This window comes from Coturnix japonica, chromosome 2 (assembly GCF_054131305.1).
Source record: "Coturnix japonica strain WE chromosome 2, WE-NBRP24, whole genome shotgun sequence".
Lineage (NCBI taxonomy): Eukaryota > Metazoa > Chordata > Aves > Galliformes > Phasianidae > Coturnix > Coturnix japonica.
The window spans coordinates 133,090,366-133,109,198 of record NC_140664.1 but is presented as its reverse complement, the minus strand read 5'-3'; the positions used below and the strand labels follow the sequence as shown (position 1 = coordinate 133,109,198).

The 18,833-nt window shown below is 41.5% G+C and overlaps 1 protein-coding gene across 1 annotated transcript in view; it reads left to right on the top strand.

Moving 5' to 3' along the window:
• Positions 1-2,791: 2,791 nt before the first annotated feature.
• Positions 2,792-18,833, top strand: part of DPP6 (dipeptidyl peptidase like 6) — a 442,842-nt gene continuing 426,800 nt past the window's right edge. Inside the window, exon 1 of the mRNA XM_015852842.3 lies at positions 2,792-3,123. Coding sequence (XP_015708328.1) covers positions 3,064-3,123 — 60 coding nt within the window. The 5' untranslated portion in view covers positions 2,792-3,063. The remainder of the gene's footprint in view (positions 3,124-18,833) is intronic.

Genomic DNA, 18,833 nt, shown 5'->3' with positions numbered 1-18,833 from the left:
GTTTTATTAATCTTAAGTCGTTATTGTGTGTATTTCCCCGTATCCATTTTGCACAGCGTTAGCTCAGCTCCAAAGACAGATTAGCTCTCTTTACGAAGTGCTCCCAAAAAGTATGACTGAGATTCCTTCTTAATACTCTTCTCAACTCAGCTTATGTATAATCCTTTTCAAAGTGTAAAATGCCAAAGGATGTTTATATGCTGGAGCTTATATGACAGTATATTGTTGTTCCTTCACACTTCACTGAACAGTCTACGAATACTAATCTATAAAATGCTCTTCTCATACGCACTTTAAAACTCTGTGCTGTTTGTGGCATTATCTGTTCTTTTTAGATGGATAAAAGACACTTCTGTGGAGAGATCAGACTTAACAATTTCACATTTGTTTTTCTGCAGTACTTGGTAGCCTTTGCTGAGGCAATGGGCAAATGATGCTGGAACCTATAGGACAGGTATATCCTGCCTGGGCAGAGGTGGGGGCTTCCCCAGGGAAGAAGGGGCACTGATGGCAGAAGATGGTGACTATATCTTTTTATCTCTGAGATCATGTATGTAGGAATGGACAGAACTTACAGTTGAATCAACTTCTCACAGAATTCAAAGGCTTTAACTTCCCCTATGCATTAAGTAGTCTTTTTTCCCCAAGTGTTAATAAGTACCACATGCTCTGAAAGCAAATCTTTTCCCCCTACTAACCCAAATGGAAGCTGAAAGTACAGTGCTGTCTTGGTTTTAGGGCAGAGCGGGGCCTTCTGCATGTGGAACTCTGTGTAGGCATTAAATGGAAAAAGGAGATGGAGCAGGAGGCTTTCCCTGGCACTCTCTTGTCAGAGCATAAGACAAATTGTACCCTACAGTGAAAATAGCTTCTCTGTCTGCTCTGCTAGTCTAGCTGTGGAGGGAAGAGGAGGTTACTGCTCGGGTTGGTTAGTGGGGTGATATCTTTCATATCCTTGTTTGCCTCAGGACAAAACTCAGCTAAACAGCCTGGAGTGAAGCTCCTGTTATTAGTTTGTAACACAATGTGTTTGTTGTGCAAGGATGAGAATGCATAAGCTGGAATAGATAACTACACACAAATACACCTATATATACATATACAGGTGTATATTTCCTTTATTTCCCTGAAGAATTTGGCTTGGAAGACAAGACAGAAGAACAGATTTTTCACCTGTTGCATGCAGTGGTTATAAGGCTTTGCCACGTATCTCTTTGGGCAGTTTTGCTTGCTTATCTCTCATTTTGGAAAGCATTGCACATCCTTGTACAACTGCAAACTGGAACTCTGGGGATGCCTGCATGTCTCAGTGCAGAAACTACTGAGAGGCCCATCAAATATGCAACTTAAAGTCTATAACTTGTTCTATAACAGCTTGGTTAGGAAGATAGAAAAGCCACTGAATGAAGCAGAGCAGTAAACTTCAACTCGTGTCTGGTACAAGAAGTAAAAGCCCCCAGAGGGATCTAAAGCAAGGGGAGCAGACACTGAGAGACCAAGGAGCAGAGAGTGGTCACTACGTTATGAGAAACAATTCAGAAAGGAAGACTGCTCTAAAGAGATGGTTTCTCCCTGGAGGAACCCATTTCTTTTAGCAAACCAGATGTTGAGTATCTGCTCTTCTCAAACTGCATGCCCTGCTACTGAAGGGGGAGCATGTTGACAACACGCTGAGGTTCTGGGGCTTCTCTCCTATATCAGAGCTTGAAGTCTCATGGCTCCAACTAAGTTTATGCTTTAACTACGTGCTCTTCTGCTGTCAGCTTCCATGATGGTCTCTAGTAGCCACACAGTGAGGAGATTTAGCCATTGAAGCATGTAGTGGTGTATGTATCCCTCAGAAAGGGAGGAACACCAAAGTGGTGTTGGCTCTGGTGCATGAGAAGCAACCCAACCACTTGATTCTCTGATGAGCTGCTGTATGGCCCAGGTGCTTCCCTGACAAAAGCAACACCTGGGAAACATTTATCTAAAGGTTTTAAGGTATGTTTTGAAAACATATAACACTGCCTTCAGTGATCTCTTTGGATGGTTGAACTCCTAAGGGGGGAAAAAAACAACCATAAAATATACAGTTTGGTAAGATGAATTGTGCACGATTATAGCTCTTACCCAGAGGTAGGGTTGTTTATAGCTTGTTTTGCTGTTTCTTTGCCTTTACTTTTCCGCACTTTGCAAATGGATTTTCACACAAGTTTTTGTTGCAAGGACAGAGGAGGCAGCTCTCACCCTCATGGGCTGAATGGAGGGAGGGAAGAGAGCCTGCAGACAGCTGGACTTGATGGTCCTTATGTATCCCTTCCAATGAGGGGTACTTTATGGTTCTAGAGGTTCTGGTCATGATTCATGTTGTGGATTCACTTATTATTTTTTACTTAAAATCAATGTTTATCAGCAAAGCAGGGGAGGTTGTACAGCCCCCATTTCTGTCCAGTGTACCTGACGAAGAATTACATAAATTATACTAAGACCTAAATCCCGAGGCTTATGAGTAAATAAACATCTCTCCGTTGCATCACAGCCACCCTTTCATTTCACTAGAGACAGCTGCTTTAACTGCCCCAAGCATTGGAGGAAGAGGAAGGGGGGGGGGGGGGGTGTCAAAAATTAGAAGAAAAAATAAAGAACAGAACCCGACCCAAGCTTGGCGGTTTTTAATGCGGTTTCTCTCGCTGGCGGAAGGGAGGGGGGATTAAAAACGGCGGAGAAGTGAGCGCTCTGCGGCGGGGAAGAGCGGGGTGAGGCCGGGCTGCGGGACAGCGCGTCCCGGGTAGCAGAACCGAACTGAACCGAACCGTGCGGAGCCGTTCCCTCCCTCCCCGCTGCCGCGGCGGCTCCGGAGCTCGGGGGGCGGGCAGACCGGGTTCGCCTCGCCTCTGCTTTGGAGGGCGGGGGAGGAAGCGGAGCCGGCGGCCGTGGGTTGTTTTAGGGTTTGCTTTGGAGCGGGGAAGCCGGGAGCGCAGCCGGAGCGCACAGCCCCGAGTCTGGGGGCGAAGTTCCGCTGCGGGGACAGCCCGTCTCCTCCAACCCCTCCGCGGCACAACTTTCCTGCCCGGCCCCAGCATGAACCAGACGGCTGGGGTGTCCAACAACGTGCGCTGCTCCAGCGGCAAGGGGCCCAAGGTAAGCCCGGCTCCCCTTTATTCCGTCCCTAAACCTGTAGCCGGGAGCGTTTCCCCCAAAGCCGGGGCGGCAGCTCTTTGCTCTCCTCCCCATCCCAGCACTTTGCCAACTTCAGTGCTCCTGCTTGGCACCTGGGTTCGCCCCTTTGGGGTTGTGGCTCGGGAAGGTGATGACCGAGCTTGTAGGGATGCTGAGGCCTCGCGGTCCCAAGCGCTGGAACGCTCCGAACTGGCGTTCCTGCTTCAAACAGGTTAAAATGCTTTAAAGGTAAAGATTAGTGCTGGTGTGCTGTGTGGGATCAGTAGAGCTGCTGTGTTCACTTCTTGCCACTGTTTGTTTGCCTAGCTAGCAGCTGGAAAAAATAAGTAGCTAGGATAAAGCACCTGATAGTGCCCTCAGCTGAATGCAACCAAGATGTAATTGGGTCCTCATACCTGATTCCAATCAAATTTGCACTGTTTTTTGTTTGTTTGATTGTTGGTTTTTTTTCCTGCTACTAACGAACATGGCCCTTACATTTACCTTCATGATGATGCTGTGCTGTTTAATGGGAGTTGTGAGGGTTTGTGCCTTCTCATAGGTATTTTTGCTGATGCTGCTTCTGCAACTTTTCAAAGCGTGTTTTGGTGTTTGTATTTCTGTTTTGCAGGGTATTATTTATTTACTTATTTAACTGTTTACTCCAAGGATCTCAAGAACTGCACTTTGTCATAAGGCATGTTTCTATGCTGGCTAATGGGATGCACCTTAAGGAAATACAGAATTTTTGGTTAGCTGGAAATGGTGCTCTGTTGGCTTCTTTTATTTTATCACTTAACACGGACTTTGTGTTCCGTCTTTTAGGCTTGATATCATGTTGCTGTTTGAAATGCCAGTGCTGCTCACCTGGTTGGCAACTTTGTGTCTAGTCAGTGCGTACCCATTTCCTTCAAGTTTGCAGACTTAGCCACGCAGATTTACCTCTCCTGTGGAACGAATTCAGTCATTGCTCCTTTTATCATCTGATCTTTTAAGGATGAAACCCATTAATCATGCATCTGCATGAGTACTAAAAGATGCTGCTTGATGGGGGCTGTGGAAGTACACAAACAGTTCAGATGAGTCTGCTGAAGCTGTTTACTTAGCTCCATGACTAATCATATATCTCAAGTTAAACCCATTCATGAGCACTTTGCGTAATCAGAGAGCCTGAGATTGGAGGTCCTCCATGGATCTCGCCTGTAATTTCAAAGCTGAGCCTCCTTTTTTTGCACACCTTGGTTTTGTTTGGGTTTTGGGTTGAACAGCAAATGTTATTGAGTGTCAGAAATAATTTGTTTTATCAAGCTGCTAACTTAATGCTTTAATTCACACAGAAGATATGTGGCTGAAATGGTTATATTGTTAACACACGATAATTGAGACGTTTGTCATTGTCTTGGAGGGCATCCTCATGGTATTTTCAGATGCTGTAGGAAATGTATGTTTTCCCATTGGAAATAAACATATTTTTTCAAGTCAGAAGATTGACGTGATTAATGGTTTCAGGTTTTTAATTAAAACATAGAAAGCTCCATGCACAACTGATTCCAGGAAGAGTTCCGAAATGAAACTGTATAAAACAGGGCTGAAAAACAAGCAAAAAACCCCAGTATAGTAGACTAGAAAAGAGACAGAATGAAGGAGTGTTTTGTGACACTGACTTCTGAAGTATGGAAATGCTTTTGAAATGTTTTTCCCCACAGAAAACCAGATATTAAGCAACAGCAAAACACACCAAACTTTTCTGACCCGATCTCCTAACTTCTTAACTCATTGGCCAGTTTTAATCAGAACTGACAGAATAATTGCAATTGCAAACATTGACTTTGTACAAGTGTCATGGAAATCAGTTGCTTAATAGAGAAGAACAACTATTTGATACCTGAGCAGAAGAAGAAGCAGGGGGAAGTCTGCCTTGCCTCCTTTTCTTGTACTTTCACATTAGCTCACTCAGTGCTTGGATCTAAACACACTGAGGACTGTTTAAAGATTGAGAGAAGATGGGAGAAAGGAATGAGTGCAGAATAAACTCCCATAAAAAGTGGAAGATGTTGGTAGGAGAGCAGCAGTGATGTGTGAGAGCTGGGGTATTTATAAGAGGGATTGGGTTGTGCCAGTACTGTGGGTTGGAAATCCATTGTGAGTCAAACACTGTTATTTTCTCTGTTCATGACATAAGGTGGTTTTTTTTTTTTTGATTGCTTTTTCTCTTCTCCCCTCCAAAATACATTGGCACTGCGTGTCATCTGAAGGGCAGTAATTGCCAAGTCACCAGGGCAAGGTCACTCTTCCTGGCTTTGCTGATTTTTCGACTCACTAAGCAATAAGCACTCGGACTCCAACTTCCCTCTGCAAGATTTACAGCTTTGCTCAGATGCAGTGAGCAGTAGAGGCAGTGTTCTAAAAAGAGGGATGCTGTTAAGGTCCTTAAGTAAATAGCTCAACTATAATGCCAAATTGTAGTAATGCATGCCTACTAAAACATATATATATGTGTATATATTTATAGGCATTTCTATGTAACACATTGAACTGTTTTTAACCAAGATCTGTCCCTAAGCCACTCATGATTGCTACTGAGAGATCACAATTTGTTGATTAGAGAGAAATATATTGAGAAATAGCTTGTGTACATATGGCTTCCAATGCTCTTTTTTCCTGCCGATGACTAATCCCATTGCCTTTCCTAAGACAATTTGTGGGAGGAAGGCAAATGGATTCGCCCCAATGCTATAATGAAAAGGTTTGTTGTGGGAATGTTTCTGTCATGTTTGGGTGCCTGGGGTAGTGAGCCTTACATTGCTGAAAGTCTACACAAAACTGGATACTCCTTCTGTGTGGGCTGGGAGGAGGCTTCAACTCTAAGCAAGAAGACTTTTTGGAAAGATGGTTCACTTATATAGGCATAAGAATTTGGGAGTCTCTTCCCATTTGTCTCCTTTTGGTGGGTTTCTTGAAGGAATTAACGAGGGCTATCTCCATATGGGGGCTCAGGCTCTTCAGTACTGCACAGTGCAGTTCCTGGCTCTTGGCTTTCATTCAACAGTGCGAAGCCCCATGACAGCCAATATGAGGCACAGAAGTTGTCTTAAATTTCACTTCTTTTATTAGATTATTTACCAAAGTAGGTGCTGTGGGGAAGAATTTGCTTCATATTGAGACTCTGAATTTCATCCACCCTAAGGGAGGAATGTCTAAAGAAAGCATTGGGTGTCATTTCTTTCATTAGAAAGGAGTAATTTCTGGGTTGGAGCCCATTTGTGTACAGTGAGCAAGGAGGTATCCCAGCGAGCAGGATCTGGTGTCATTTTAAGTGATGCTGGGGATTCAGAGCCTCATGAGCTCCTATCCTTTGGGAAACTGCAGTAGGTAACACGAGACTGGTTGCTCCATAGCAGGAACGCTCCAGTCTGCCCTCCTGGAGGTGGGCCAGTGCCTGTTCTTCAGAGAGGGGAAGGAGATAGAAAGCCTCAATGTCTCCTGGGGACAGAAGGATGCACCATCTCTTTGCTTTGTACAAAAATGCATTTAGCCAACCTGTTGGCGGCTATGCACAATCTGCAGGGTAGGGTTTGAATCCCCCAGCTTCCTGCAGCAGCCTCATCTGTAGATTTGTGCTTGCTGTCTGGCTCTATGCTGCTGCTGCTGATTCCATCTCTTCTGACTTCTCTCTGACTGTATCTTTGAATGAATATATCTGTGGTAGCTGTTTTGTGTGGACCTGTCTTGGACACAGCATGCATCTTCTGTGTCAGGTCTCCTGTTATCCCATCAGATATGGGTGAAGCTTCTTTGGTGTACACCAGTAAACAAGATATGGCCCCAGCATCATGTCAGCAATGAGTACTGAAATACCCTGTGTGTTTGTAATGCTTTCATTTCTCCACCTAAATTGCAGTGATGTTTTGTTATACATTTACATCTTTTCATGGATCTAGGTTTGAATTTATTCCTGATTCAGATCCCAGTGGGTGAATACAAGATGACTGTTTTCTTCTCCCAGCAGGAGTGACAGGAATCACTCAGACTGTATTTTTAAAAGAAACAACATTGTGTTAAAACTTAACAATTAGCCTGTTTTTCCATCATGGCTTTCCTAGCTGTGCCTTAAAGGGTAGATTTTTTGCTATAACAGATGCTAAGCAGTCACTCCTCCTCTCTTGACTTAAAGTATGCCTACACCTTAAGAAAAGCTCGTTGAATCAAAGTATTGAGGTTGGGACATCTGCCTGAATAACTGTAAGTTGATTTTTAATCAGCACCAATGAATGCCTGAGGATAGCAGCAAATCACTTGAATTGAGCTTTTGTTTTGTTTTTAGTTTTGTGGGGTTTTTTTCATTTAAAGGAGAGACAATTGTGCTAATTATCAATTTCAGTATGCAAGAAAGTAGATAGGAAAACAATTCAATGAAGTAATTTAAATTCTTTGTAAAAGTAAAGTATGTGAAATTAAGCTGAACTGGAAGAGCAGATTTTACCCCTGCTTGCACTCCCATTATTTTGAAAAAAGCAATGTTGACCTATAAGAAAAAGAAACTGATGTATTTAGCGTGTCCCTGCTAAAGAGGATATTTGCAAGGAGTTGCCTTGATCTAAAGGGGTGACATAGTGCTCATATAGTTGTGATCAAATGTCAGTAATGCCCTTTAAACATGACATGAAAGAGTTACTTTTTTATAGTAGCTTATTCTTGGAGCTGTTCTTTAGTAAGGCATTACTGCGTCTACACTTGATGAATCTAATCCTCTTTTATGTGAACGATTGCCCCTATGTGAAATTCGTGAATTTCAATTGAACTACTACTTACTTATTTTGGTTTAATTATGGAGATTCGATACCTCTGAAATTATGACAGCAGTAGAGCTGTAGTGTCCTGGCACATCTGGATGCAGAAAGTACTGATAAAGAAGCTATTGTAGTTCCTATGTATTATTGCTGAAGCATAAACAAATTCTTGCACACAGTTTCTATGAGCACAACTATGGAGTATATTTATGAGTTGTCCAATTTAATACTCTATGGGGAATGAAAAGTTGACTTCTGCATCTAACAAGTATTAAAGTAGGACCTGGCATAGCTGCTGGGGTTTTAGAGAATGACCAGTCAGCTGTCTTGAAAATCCAGTCCTACTTAAAGGGGGGTTCCTTAAGAAGTCATATTTTCATCTCAAAACACCAGTCTTTAGAGTAGTCTAATATAGCATTGCATAAGCGTTCCAGCTAAGATCAAGAGTTACTCCTGCTGAGTGCTCTACCCTATGGAGACAGAAACAGTTTTTCCTTCAGAGAGCTTAGAGTTTAAGTTAACAATAGAGGCAAAAATCTGCCAGAAGGGGAGAATCACTTCAATTATACAGACAGAGAATTGAACTGCTGAGTATAACCTACCAAACTTTACAAACTTAGCCTAATAATGATCTTAAATTCAGTGAAAACAGTTAGAGAAGATAGCCTGGCAATGAGTTTCTCTGACATGGAAAAAGAAGGCAAAACTAGCCATTGTCCATTTAAGAGCCAATTAATGCATGTGCTGATGACATCCCACAAGCATATCCCTCCCTACAAGCCCGCTGTAGGTGTTGGCAGGGGAAAAGTGGGGCCATTTTAAAGGGGAGAAATGTGTTGTCTTGGGAAACCTGTAGACTTTTTTGCCATTAGGATTCTAGGAGTTGGTTTGGCTGCTCATAGAGTAGCATTTGTTTTCACGTGGGGTTGAACACGCTTGATGATGCAACATCATCAACACTTCATGAGTTTTTATAGACCCTCCAACTACTTTATCCTTCGTGGGAGGGTTCTCACAAAGCAGCAGCAGAAGGCAAAGCCTGACAGAACAGAGAAATGTGAATTGTAAATCAAGGGGGGAAAAAAAAAAGCCGGGGAACTTCAAGGGAAGTGTTTGAAACTGTTTTTGTCACATTCTCTCTCCTTTTTGTAAACTGTAAGATTTCAGTTGACAGCGTATGGTGGAAGTGCTGAGTTACTGAGAGGTCTTCTGCTTCTGTTGGTGTAAATGGAAAGACTTCAGACGTTTCTGAAACTCTAAAACAATGAATCATTAAGGATTTTATGAGCACTGACTGTGGGAAATTCTTGACTATAACTCATGTTATTTCAGACAATGAAATCTGCTTTCTCTGTGGTTCTCACTGTACCTGATGATTTTGTCAGTAATTCCTGATGTATTCCCTTGAGAGCTTCCTTGAACCATCCTAGAGTCAGCTGTCCTGGAAGGTTTCCATTAACAGAAAATATGGCCAAGGGGATAGTGAAATCAGTAGAAATCTCCAAGAGTTCCTTTGAGGAGGATATGATGGCAAAGGGAGATGACCAGACTGGTTTATAAATTGACTGCTGATCAAAAACCTACTGGCAGAAGTGATGTTTTCCCTGGTTGGCGAGAATGCAATGATGGGAAAGAGTTTCTGCAATGCTTATTATTGCTACTACTTCTCTTGTTTTTGGTTTTGGATTTTTTTGGTGTTGGATAGTAAAAGGAGCAGGGTTGCTTGTAGTGTTGAGCAAGTGTGCACCAGCTAGAGCGTAATTAGCCTAGAACAGCTGTTGTTTTAAGGGTTTGGAGAGACCACGAGAAAGGATCTGGAGAAGGACCATCCTTTCACCAACAAATGCTTGCCAGAAGCATTACAGCAGGGCTGTGCAGAGCTTGAGGGGTTTCCAGCAGTGGTGGGGGGCTTTGTTCTCCATCTCTTCAGTGCCCTCTGGCACAGGCAGCCTCAAGCTCTGAATCTGAATGAGCTCTGGGGGGTCCACGACACCAGAGCTATCCTGCACTGGAATTATTTGTGGGTGCTGCTCTCTGCTCCTGTTTTTCATCTTTAATGAGAGCTGAACACATCATAAAATTTTATTGGGTGTTTATGCTAACAAAATTAACTAACAGTTGGTGTTCTGAAAAAGCAGCCAGAGCTGTGAGTGCTATAACTGGAACCTGCAATGGCTTTTTAACTGGTGTAGGACAGGGCAAATGTGTAAGTGCCGATGTCACATAATTGTAAACCATTTTCTATTAACTTTTTATTGACTAGAATGGATTACTTGAAATTTCAAGCAGAATCTTAGTGTGACATGTGCCAAAACAAAGTCATGCTTTCAGGCGTTTAGATAGCTAGAAATGGTGCTGCTAATTTATAGTACCCAGACCAATGAGCTGGTCATCAATCTAAATTAGTGGATGAACTGGTTTGAATATCAGCCAGTTCTGAGAGAGAAGCATGAATTTACCTAGGTACAGGAAGATCTAATTTGTAATGGTGCAGCCAGAGACAAAGTTTGGTGTAAAGACTTTTGATAGAGCTCAAAGAAATGTCTCAATTTGTGGATTAAACCCTGAGTTCCTCTGGATTGTTGGCCAAATGGTTTTTGTATTGTCATCTTTATTATAGATTCCAGGTGATTTTTGAGGCCAAACACTGCTGTCATCAAGAATACATGTGCCAGGCTGCGTTTAACATTCCTGTTTAGGAATGGTATGAATGTCTACAATGAAATCAAAGCAGCCAGTGCTAACAGCTCCATACCAAGACTGGGACAAATGGTTTATGCCCATGTTTTTATTTATTTATTTATTTATTTATTTATTTATTTATTTTTCCTGTTGGCAAAAAAATCATAGAATCACAGAATGGCTTGTGGTTGGAACGGACCTCAAAGGTCATCCAGTTCCAACCCCCTGCCATGAGCAGAGCTGCCAGAAATATGAATGAACACTTCCTTTGCATGACCTGCCAGCTCTTTGGTGGAGGATAACAACTTTGTGACCCGCTGAGTGGAATTCCCATTCTGTCTGTTCACCTTATGTCATTGTGTTTAAAATCTGAAGAGGAGATTGTTTAAAATTATGAAATGGTGGGGTACTGGGAAACACAACATATACAGCGCTTTCTAGGTGATGTGTCTTCAAGTGGACAGAATGAAATATGCAGCAGGAAGGGCAAGGCTTGTCATCAATGAGAGCCCCAGAGGGAAGTCTGGGGGATAACAAATGTGCCAGGTGCTGGTGTCCTCCTAACTCTGCCTGCGACTTGAAAAGGAGCAGAACATCATTTTGAGGTCACATAGATTACTTATCTGCAGATGGTATCTCAAATTGGAATTCTAGAAGGAAGTATAAATTATGGCAGACAGATGCATGCAGACAGCTGCTAATTTACTACTACTCAGGGCAGCAGATACAGATAATACACTTCCTCATCTCCCCCCCACCTTGATGTATTAGTTTATGCTTTTAGGCTTTTGAGTCTTTTTGGACTTTCCCTTAGTGTCCCAACATCCTTGTACTTGCAGCTTTTTAGTGAAGGTTTTCTTATTCAAGTAAGGTTTTGCCGGATAGTGACCTCACACAGAGCCTTTGCGCTGCTTTAACTGTTCTCTGAAGTCAAAGATCAGATGGCTTTCAAACGAAACACATACAGGAAAAGTCCAGATGCAGAGACACACTTCAGTGTTCTTTCTATTGTGTACTCCCTAGCAGCACTGGTTGCATATTGGGATTCAGTTTTACTAGAGGCTTTGCAGCCAGAAAGCACAATACTGTTTCCTGCATCAAAGAACATCCATTTTAAAATTTATTCACTGGTTTAGAGTTATCTCTCAGACTAAGAACTTTATTCTTAATGTTTTATTCCTCTTCTTCAGCACTGGTTTCTGTATGTGATCCCATTGATTGTCATGAGGCTTATATTGTGGTTGTATCTGGAGCTCAATGAAAGCATGCGCTGTGTTGTCTATCCTCTTGTCTGACCCCCTGTGGCACAACTAGTCTGACAGCAGAGTGGTTGCCAAAGTTTTTCAGTTTCTGGAAGTGTAGACAATGTTATTGTTATGGATCTTCCATGGGGCTCAGGGCTGCCCCTGTATTTCCTCTGTGTGTGCTCTGTATCTCCATATTTTCTTATTTATTCCCATGTTAATCACTTGAGTTATCTTGATAGTCCCAAAGGCTGCAGAATGTCTTCCACTCCTATATTTGGGGTTTATTCTTACTTCCTTCCTGTATCTCCTCTGTACCAACTGGTTTTCATAGCAAAGAGGACACTGAATATTCCACTTTACAAAGAAATTAACTTAGTTTTTGTGAGTAAAGATTGATAGGTTTCCTCTAATTAGTCATAACAATTTGAAGCATTTTCTTCACTGTTTTATGAGTATTGCAGATAAAGGACCTTCACATTGTTAACAGACCTGAATACAGTGCTGATGTTATCTATCCAAATCATGGATGCTGAAGGACTGATTCAGGTTGAAACACAGATATTTTTACTCTGAAAAGGTAATGATTATTTTTGATCACTACAGTGTGAGCTATGGGGAAGGTATTTTGAGCCACAACTCAGAACTTGCACTTAAAATTTGGAGCCATGTGTAGAGCACATAAAAATGTTAGCCAAGAATGGAGAAAGGAAAGAAACTGGTTTGAGACCCTCAAATTCAGGGCAGTGTTTCAAGTATTTGGGTTCCTTTCCTCCCTTCCCCCTTCTCAAGCCAATAGAAAACTTCAGTGCTTTTTTATTACTTTAATGGAAAGTAATCGATGCTGAGCACCATCATAGTATGATGATCAAAATAACTCAGATACAATATTTTTGCAGTCAAATATAGCTTTAAGTCACCTCCAATGGCCTTTCTCAGGTACTCTCCTTCTGCAATAGCCATTCTTTGCAGAGGCTGAGGCAGTCAGATGCACTCAAACACTAAAGTATGATGATTGCATGTAAACGTTTCAAAGCAAGGATATAGATTTATCTTGTATTGTACAAAAGGTATCTGCTGCCCCTTGAGGTGCCTGGAAGCCAGTCTGCATGTGCTTGTCAGTAGTTCCATAGAGTTCAAGTTAAGGTGTTTGCCAAAAAGAAAGGGTTTCTTTGATGATTGGGAATGAGATGTTGCATCATTAAAAAGCAGCTTTGTTCTGATGTGTAAATGAAAAAGAATGTTCATTTTTTTTATAGATGGTTAGCTGTGCTGTAACAGCTCTCCTAAGTATCATTGTAGCAACGTTGCCAAGCAGGAAATTTCATGTATTTTCCAATTTCATTTACTAAAGAAATATAAAAATAAAAATCAAATAATGCTAAAGTTTATATCCGACATTGCTACAGATGTGTTCCATTAAAGGATGGAAAAATACCATCAGAATGATGCAGGGATGTTATTACATGAGTCCTCAGGAACTGCAGTGTTTTGTTCTAACAGTAAGGTTATCTTTGAAGGACAGGGCTCCATTTCTGGATTACAGCACCAATGTTTGTGTGTGTGATTTCAGTTCACATGTAATCTAGGGGCAGGATTTTGCTCTACTGATGCTGCACGAGATGTGACAGGCATCCTTCCAAATGCTGCATGAGGATATGAATTTCCAGCAGGTCTTGTGTTGTGTCTGCCAATTAACGGCAATACATCTTGGAGGCTCTGGGACATCTCAAGTGATTGGGGCTATCTTCACTTAGCTGAATTGGGTTCATCCTACCTAAACTGTGATTATAGTTAACAGCGCACCGTCAGTGTGAGGAAGCCTGCTGTAAGCTCACTGTGGGCCAGTTGCTCTTTCATTTGCTTCTTATATTCCATGAGATCTTTGTTGACTATAACAGGAATTAAGATACCTGGTAGTCACATAAGTACCTCGTATAAGTAACTTTGTCATCTTAGTCTCAAATTGCATCTCACTTGTACTGGTCCACTTTATTATGTGTTGTCTGTATGGATAAAAAAAGATGGAAATAATTATAGTTTTAATTTCTTGCCTGTTATTTTTTAAGGTCCGGGCCGTTTCTTTTGAGTGAGGATGAAGGGTTGAGTACTACAGTGAGATCAACATACTTCACATCACTTTATCTATAATAAGATCTTGGATCAAAATGACTGATTTATTTTCAGAGAATCTGGGTTTTGGAAAAGTTTGGGTTATTTGGATCAGAGTAATTGTGGCTGGGGACTTAGATTGATGTTTATGCTTCAGTCTTGATGTTGCTGAGAGAGCCTGTTTGGAGCAAGAAAGGATGCTTATGTGAATTGGGAAATAGGTTAGATTTTTATTTATTTCTGTTTTTTGAAAGGTTAGACTATCCAAGCCAATCCTTTTGAACCAAGGGAATAAGGGCTGCAAAGAAAGCTGATATCAGTGCACAGAAGATTTATGAATCTCTATGTGGAGCGGAAGGCGGATGTAGATAAAGCAGGCAAAGTTAAATCATTCTTTGCCTGTAATTCTGAGCATGGTATCAATGTTGGTTTCTTTGACTGCAAGGTCCTTTGGGAGCCTTGCACACACACTGCAAACATCAGCTGGTCACCTACATGCCAGGCCATGGCTTATTTTATAAATGTTTCTCTAAGACTCCAGTGTGGGTTTAGTGCCAGTATAGTGACATCTCTCCTTTAATCCTGATGCCATAAACTCACTGGACAATCAAGCACACACATAATGGTAAGGAAAAAACAGACTGTCAGTAGTGCTAACAGCTCTTGTTGTAATAATGATATTATAATAGTGTCCTAACCTGGTTTGTTTGTATTCAGAAATTATTGCTCCAAATTATTCTGACATTTAGGTAAAATAACATTTGGAAGGTTGGTTTTTTTTGGGAAAGATAGCTGTTTTTAATCTCCTCTGCTCAGTAGCTTTGGGTTGTTATAGTGAAGTTTTCTTCTCTAGTTGTGCTTCTTAAAGAAGGCACATTTTTCTGCTTGGAAATAGGTCTATAGAGAAGTGATAGTGTAATTTGTAAAAGTCAGCAGGGAAAATATCCTTTCACGGGGGAAAGTGTGGGCACATGGAAAGTTATTTTAAAAACTCTCCTGGGATTTAGTAAACTGTCTTAGTGGCTTCATCATTGGAACAGGGGATTGGGAGTGAAGGAAGAGGTAGTTATCAGCTGGGATATTTCTGTGGACTTGATTGCTGTCATGCTTCAGCTCCTCAAAATCTCTAATGATATTTTCTTCAGATCACTATTGATCGTTGTTAGAGTGGATTGAGTTGCATTAAGTTAGTGTTAGTCCGGTTTCACAGACAGTGGAGCTGGGAAACAATGTGAATGGGTTTTTGAAGACACTTAGTCATTTACATATAAAAAGACAACATTTTGTGGTCTTCTCACAAGCAATGGCCATTACATGGGATATGGGGTTACATTGTAGGATGTATCTTTTTGTTCCTTTTTTTTTTTTTTTTTTTTTTTCCCCTGAGAATTCCAAGTGCTTCCATAGAATCATTTGTGTTGGATGGAACCGTTAAAGACCATCTGGTCCAGCTCCTCTGCAGTGAATTTGGACACATACAGCTCAATCAGGTGCTCCAAGACCTGTCCAGCCTGACCTTGAGGTGGATGGGTCATCCATCGCCTCTCTGGGCAGCCTGTGCCAGTGCTTCACCACTTCTTCCTTATATCCAGTCTAAATCTCTCCTCTTTCAGTTTGCATCCATTTTTCCTTGTCTGTCACAGCAGACGCTGGTAAAGAGTCTATCCCCTTCTTTCCTACAGACCTTCTTTAGGTACCTAAAGGCTTCTATCTGGTCTCCCCAGAGCCTTCTCATCTCCAAGCTGAACAGCCCCAGTTCTCTCAGCCTGTTCTCTTTCTGGTTTACAGAGAAGGATGTTATGGATGGATGTTATTTTGCCCCTGGAATTATTTTTAGTTTTGCTCAGATAAATGAATGACACTTGTAACTATTATTTTCATGTACTCACAATGGGGGGCCACATGCAGAATGGGAAGATGCAATACCATAGTGCTGAGGTGAGATTTTGAAGGCTCAAGTGCTATCAGCTTCACTGCCTCTAGAAATGAACAAGTTGTATCTTGAATGAGTTATGTGAGTTCAGCAGTACTTAGAAATTTATAAGCACTGGGTCTGGTAGGACTGAGGTACACAAGGCCTTCTACACAGCCAAGGACAACGGGGATCTAGGAAGAAAAATGTTTCTAAATGCCAACCTAAATCACTGAGGGATTGAACCAGAAAAGAGGTTAAGAACATGCCTAAAACACAGATGAGATTCACTTTTTCTTGTTGCTCTTTTTCCAGACGTGCTTTAAAAAATAAGGCACCAGCTTTCTATTTCTCTCTGGGGAAAAAAATATAAATTGATGTGTCCAGAGGAGGAGTGTGCAGTGTGAATCCCAAGTGCATGGCAGTTTCCTCTGCAGCCCTGAGGGAAGGAAAAGTTCAGAATTCAGAACATCTCATTTCTAGACATGTCTAATGTGGGCTGGTGCTGAGCAATTTCAGGAGGTTTTGGGCTGGTTTTCAGCATGTTCCTGCTCAGTAAGTGACAGAATCTTACTTCGAGGTATTTAATTATCAGAAAGGTGCATATAATCTATTGTTTTGGATGTTTCTGATGAATACAGAATACTACCGATTGATCATTATTCTCAAGTTTCCCATTCTCTAAGAGACTTTGTGGCATCTTCTGCTTCCTCTGATCAGATCTCACGGCTTTCTGCGTGCCATGACCACAGTATTTGAAAAATCTCAGTTTGTTCAGTTGGCTTCTGCTGAGCAAAACACCTCCACGATGTGTAATTACTTCATGTTTCCAAGACCCTGATCAAAAGTCACGTAGAATCTCCCTCCTTCACTTTTTCCTTGTGTTTGCTGGAGTAGAGAATTAGAGGACTGTGTGTTCCCCCAACATGCTTGAAGTTATGTTATTTAGTTTGGTGGATTTCTCTGCAGAATGTTTCTTGACACCTTTTCAAAGATGAGCTCACTTCATTGGTCTTGTTTACAGATTAGGTAGGCTGTCTTGAGTGAAGCTTTGAAGTCTCCTCATTCAAGCATAGGTTTTCCTTTACTTGGACTCACATATGCAGTAATAATAATTACAGTGCTCTGTCACTCCTTAAAACGTATTGATCATGAGTTTCTGACATTACTTGGAGGGAAAAAAGGGCATTTGAGGACTTCAGAATACATGCATGCATAATTTTCTGTAAGCTGACATGTATCTTCCTGCTTTCTTATGGCTTGAAATGAATTTTAGATTTTTAGAACGGTGATATAAGCCATTACACAGCCTTGCTGTCTAACCAGTCACAGTGCTTCTGTAAATCCTCCTCTTTCTTCAGATAAAAATCAGAAACAGCAGAGTGAGAAAACCACACTGTTTAGGAATTAATAATATGTTTTATTGAGCCTGAACAAGAAGGTTGCAATGATGTGCCATGGATGTGTATCATCTTTATTTAAACAACATCTGCACTCACGAGTTGATGACCAGCAATAGTTTGCTGCTAGTTTACAGGTTAGAGAATCCACCAGAGAGATGGTGGATGCCCCATCCCTGGAGGCACTCAGGGTCAGGTTGGATAGAGCCTGAATATTCTTTGATTTCAGTTTGGTGAGTACTGATATGCTTTGCATCCTTTTGCGAGAGCTTTGCTTATTTCCAAGATAAGAGTCCATGTCTATCTATCCTTATATTTACTCTCTTTTTAACTCAGATCTTTATTAGTAGTTATATAATGTCCATACATATGGTCTATATGTAACATATGGTCAATGTAGCACTCATTGTTTGCTGTCTTGGTACCAGGGGGATTTGGGTTCCCAACCTGAGATTCCCTCTGTGAGAGACCTGTTTCCAGACAGGCCTTAGCCTCTCAGAGGAGAAGAATTAGGTCATTTATTTAGTAACTTTAGGTAGCTGCATATTGCTTTTCAAAAGTTCACATGAAGTTTATGTGTGTATAAATATACATGTAGTACTTTCATTGTGGAATTCATTTATTCAATGTCTTAAAAATCTCCCTTTTACCAGAGGAAGTGTTTACCTTGTCATCGATTTCATCTTGCCCCTCTCTATTTGAAAAGGCTCGAATTGTGACTTAGAATTGTGGTTATCGCTTGCTTCCATGATTCTATTTCAAAGTTCCTTTCACGGTGCAGTGCAGAAAGGGGGGAAAAAAAGAAGACCTGGATAGATTTTATATGCTAAGGAGACTATGTCAGACAGGCAATTAACTGGCATTGTACAGCTTGTACAAGAAAATCAGGAGATACAAAGATTGGTTTTGGAAAATGTAAGTTATGGGCAGACTGCTGCTGAAGTCTGCTTGATTTGATGCTGGGTCCTGGGCAGTTTTCTTGGTGCAGTCTGAGATGAAGACCTTGCTTCTCTCTGTGCTCAGATTCATGTGGATAGGACAGTTTTGCTCCATGTTGGCAGCCCAGAAGTCTCTAGTAATGGTAGTACTCACCTGGACCATTTTTTGTTTGCCCAAGAATTACTTGTGGCCAAATTCTTTGCTTGTGTCAATGCTTCGGGGATTGGTGGAAATGTGCTTGTGCACACCAGCAGAAATGCTGACGCTGCTCCATCGTAAGCAGGTGGACACTCTCAAATGGAGCTCAATCCCACTTTCAGAGTCATTGAATATATTAGAGAGCTCTGGTCCCAGTACTGACCCCTGAGGGACATCACTCATCAACTGACTTGACCAGTCCTGATTTTTTTCCCTTTAGCAGTGCTCTTGCTCAAAGCACACAGATACACATGGAAAGAACCTATTCCCCCACCATGCACATAAGTCTAACGGAGTAACATAGAGATTTTTCATCCCTTGTGATTTAATTGGATGAGCTGATTAAAACTCAGGCTTTCTTTCTTCCAAATTTTTGTCAAAGTCAGGATCATTTTGTAAACAGAGCTGGCTTCCA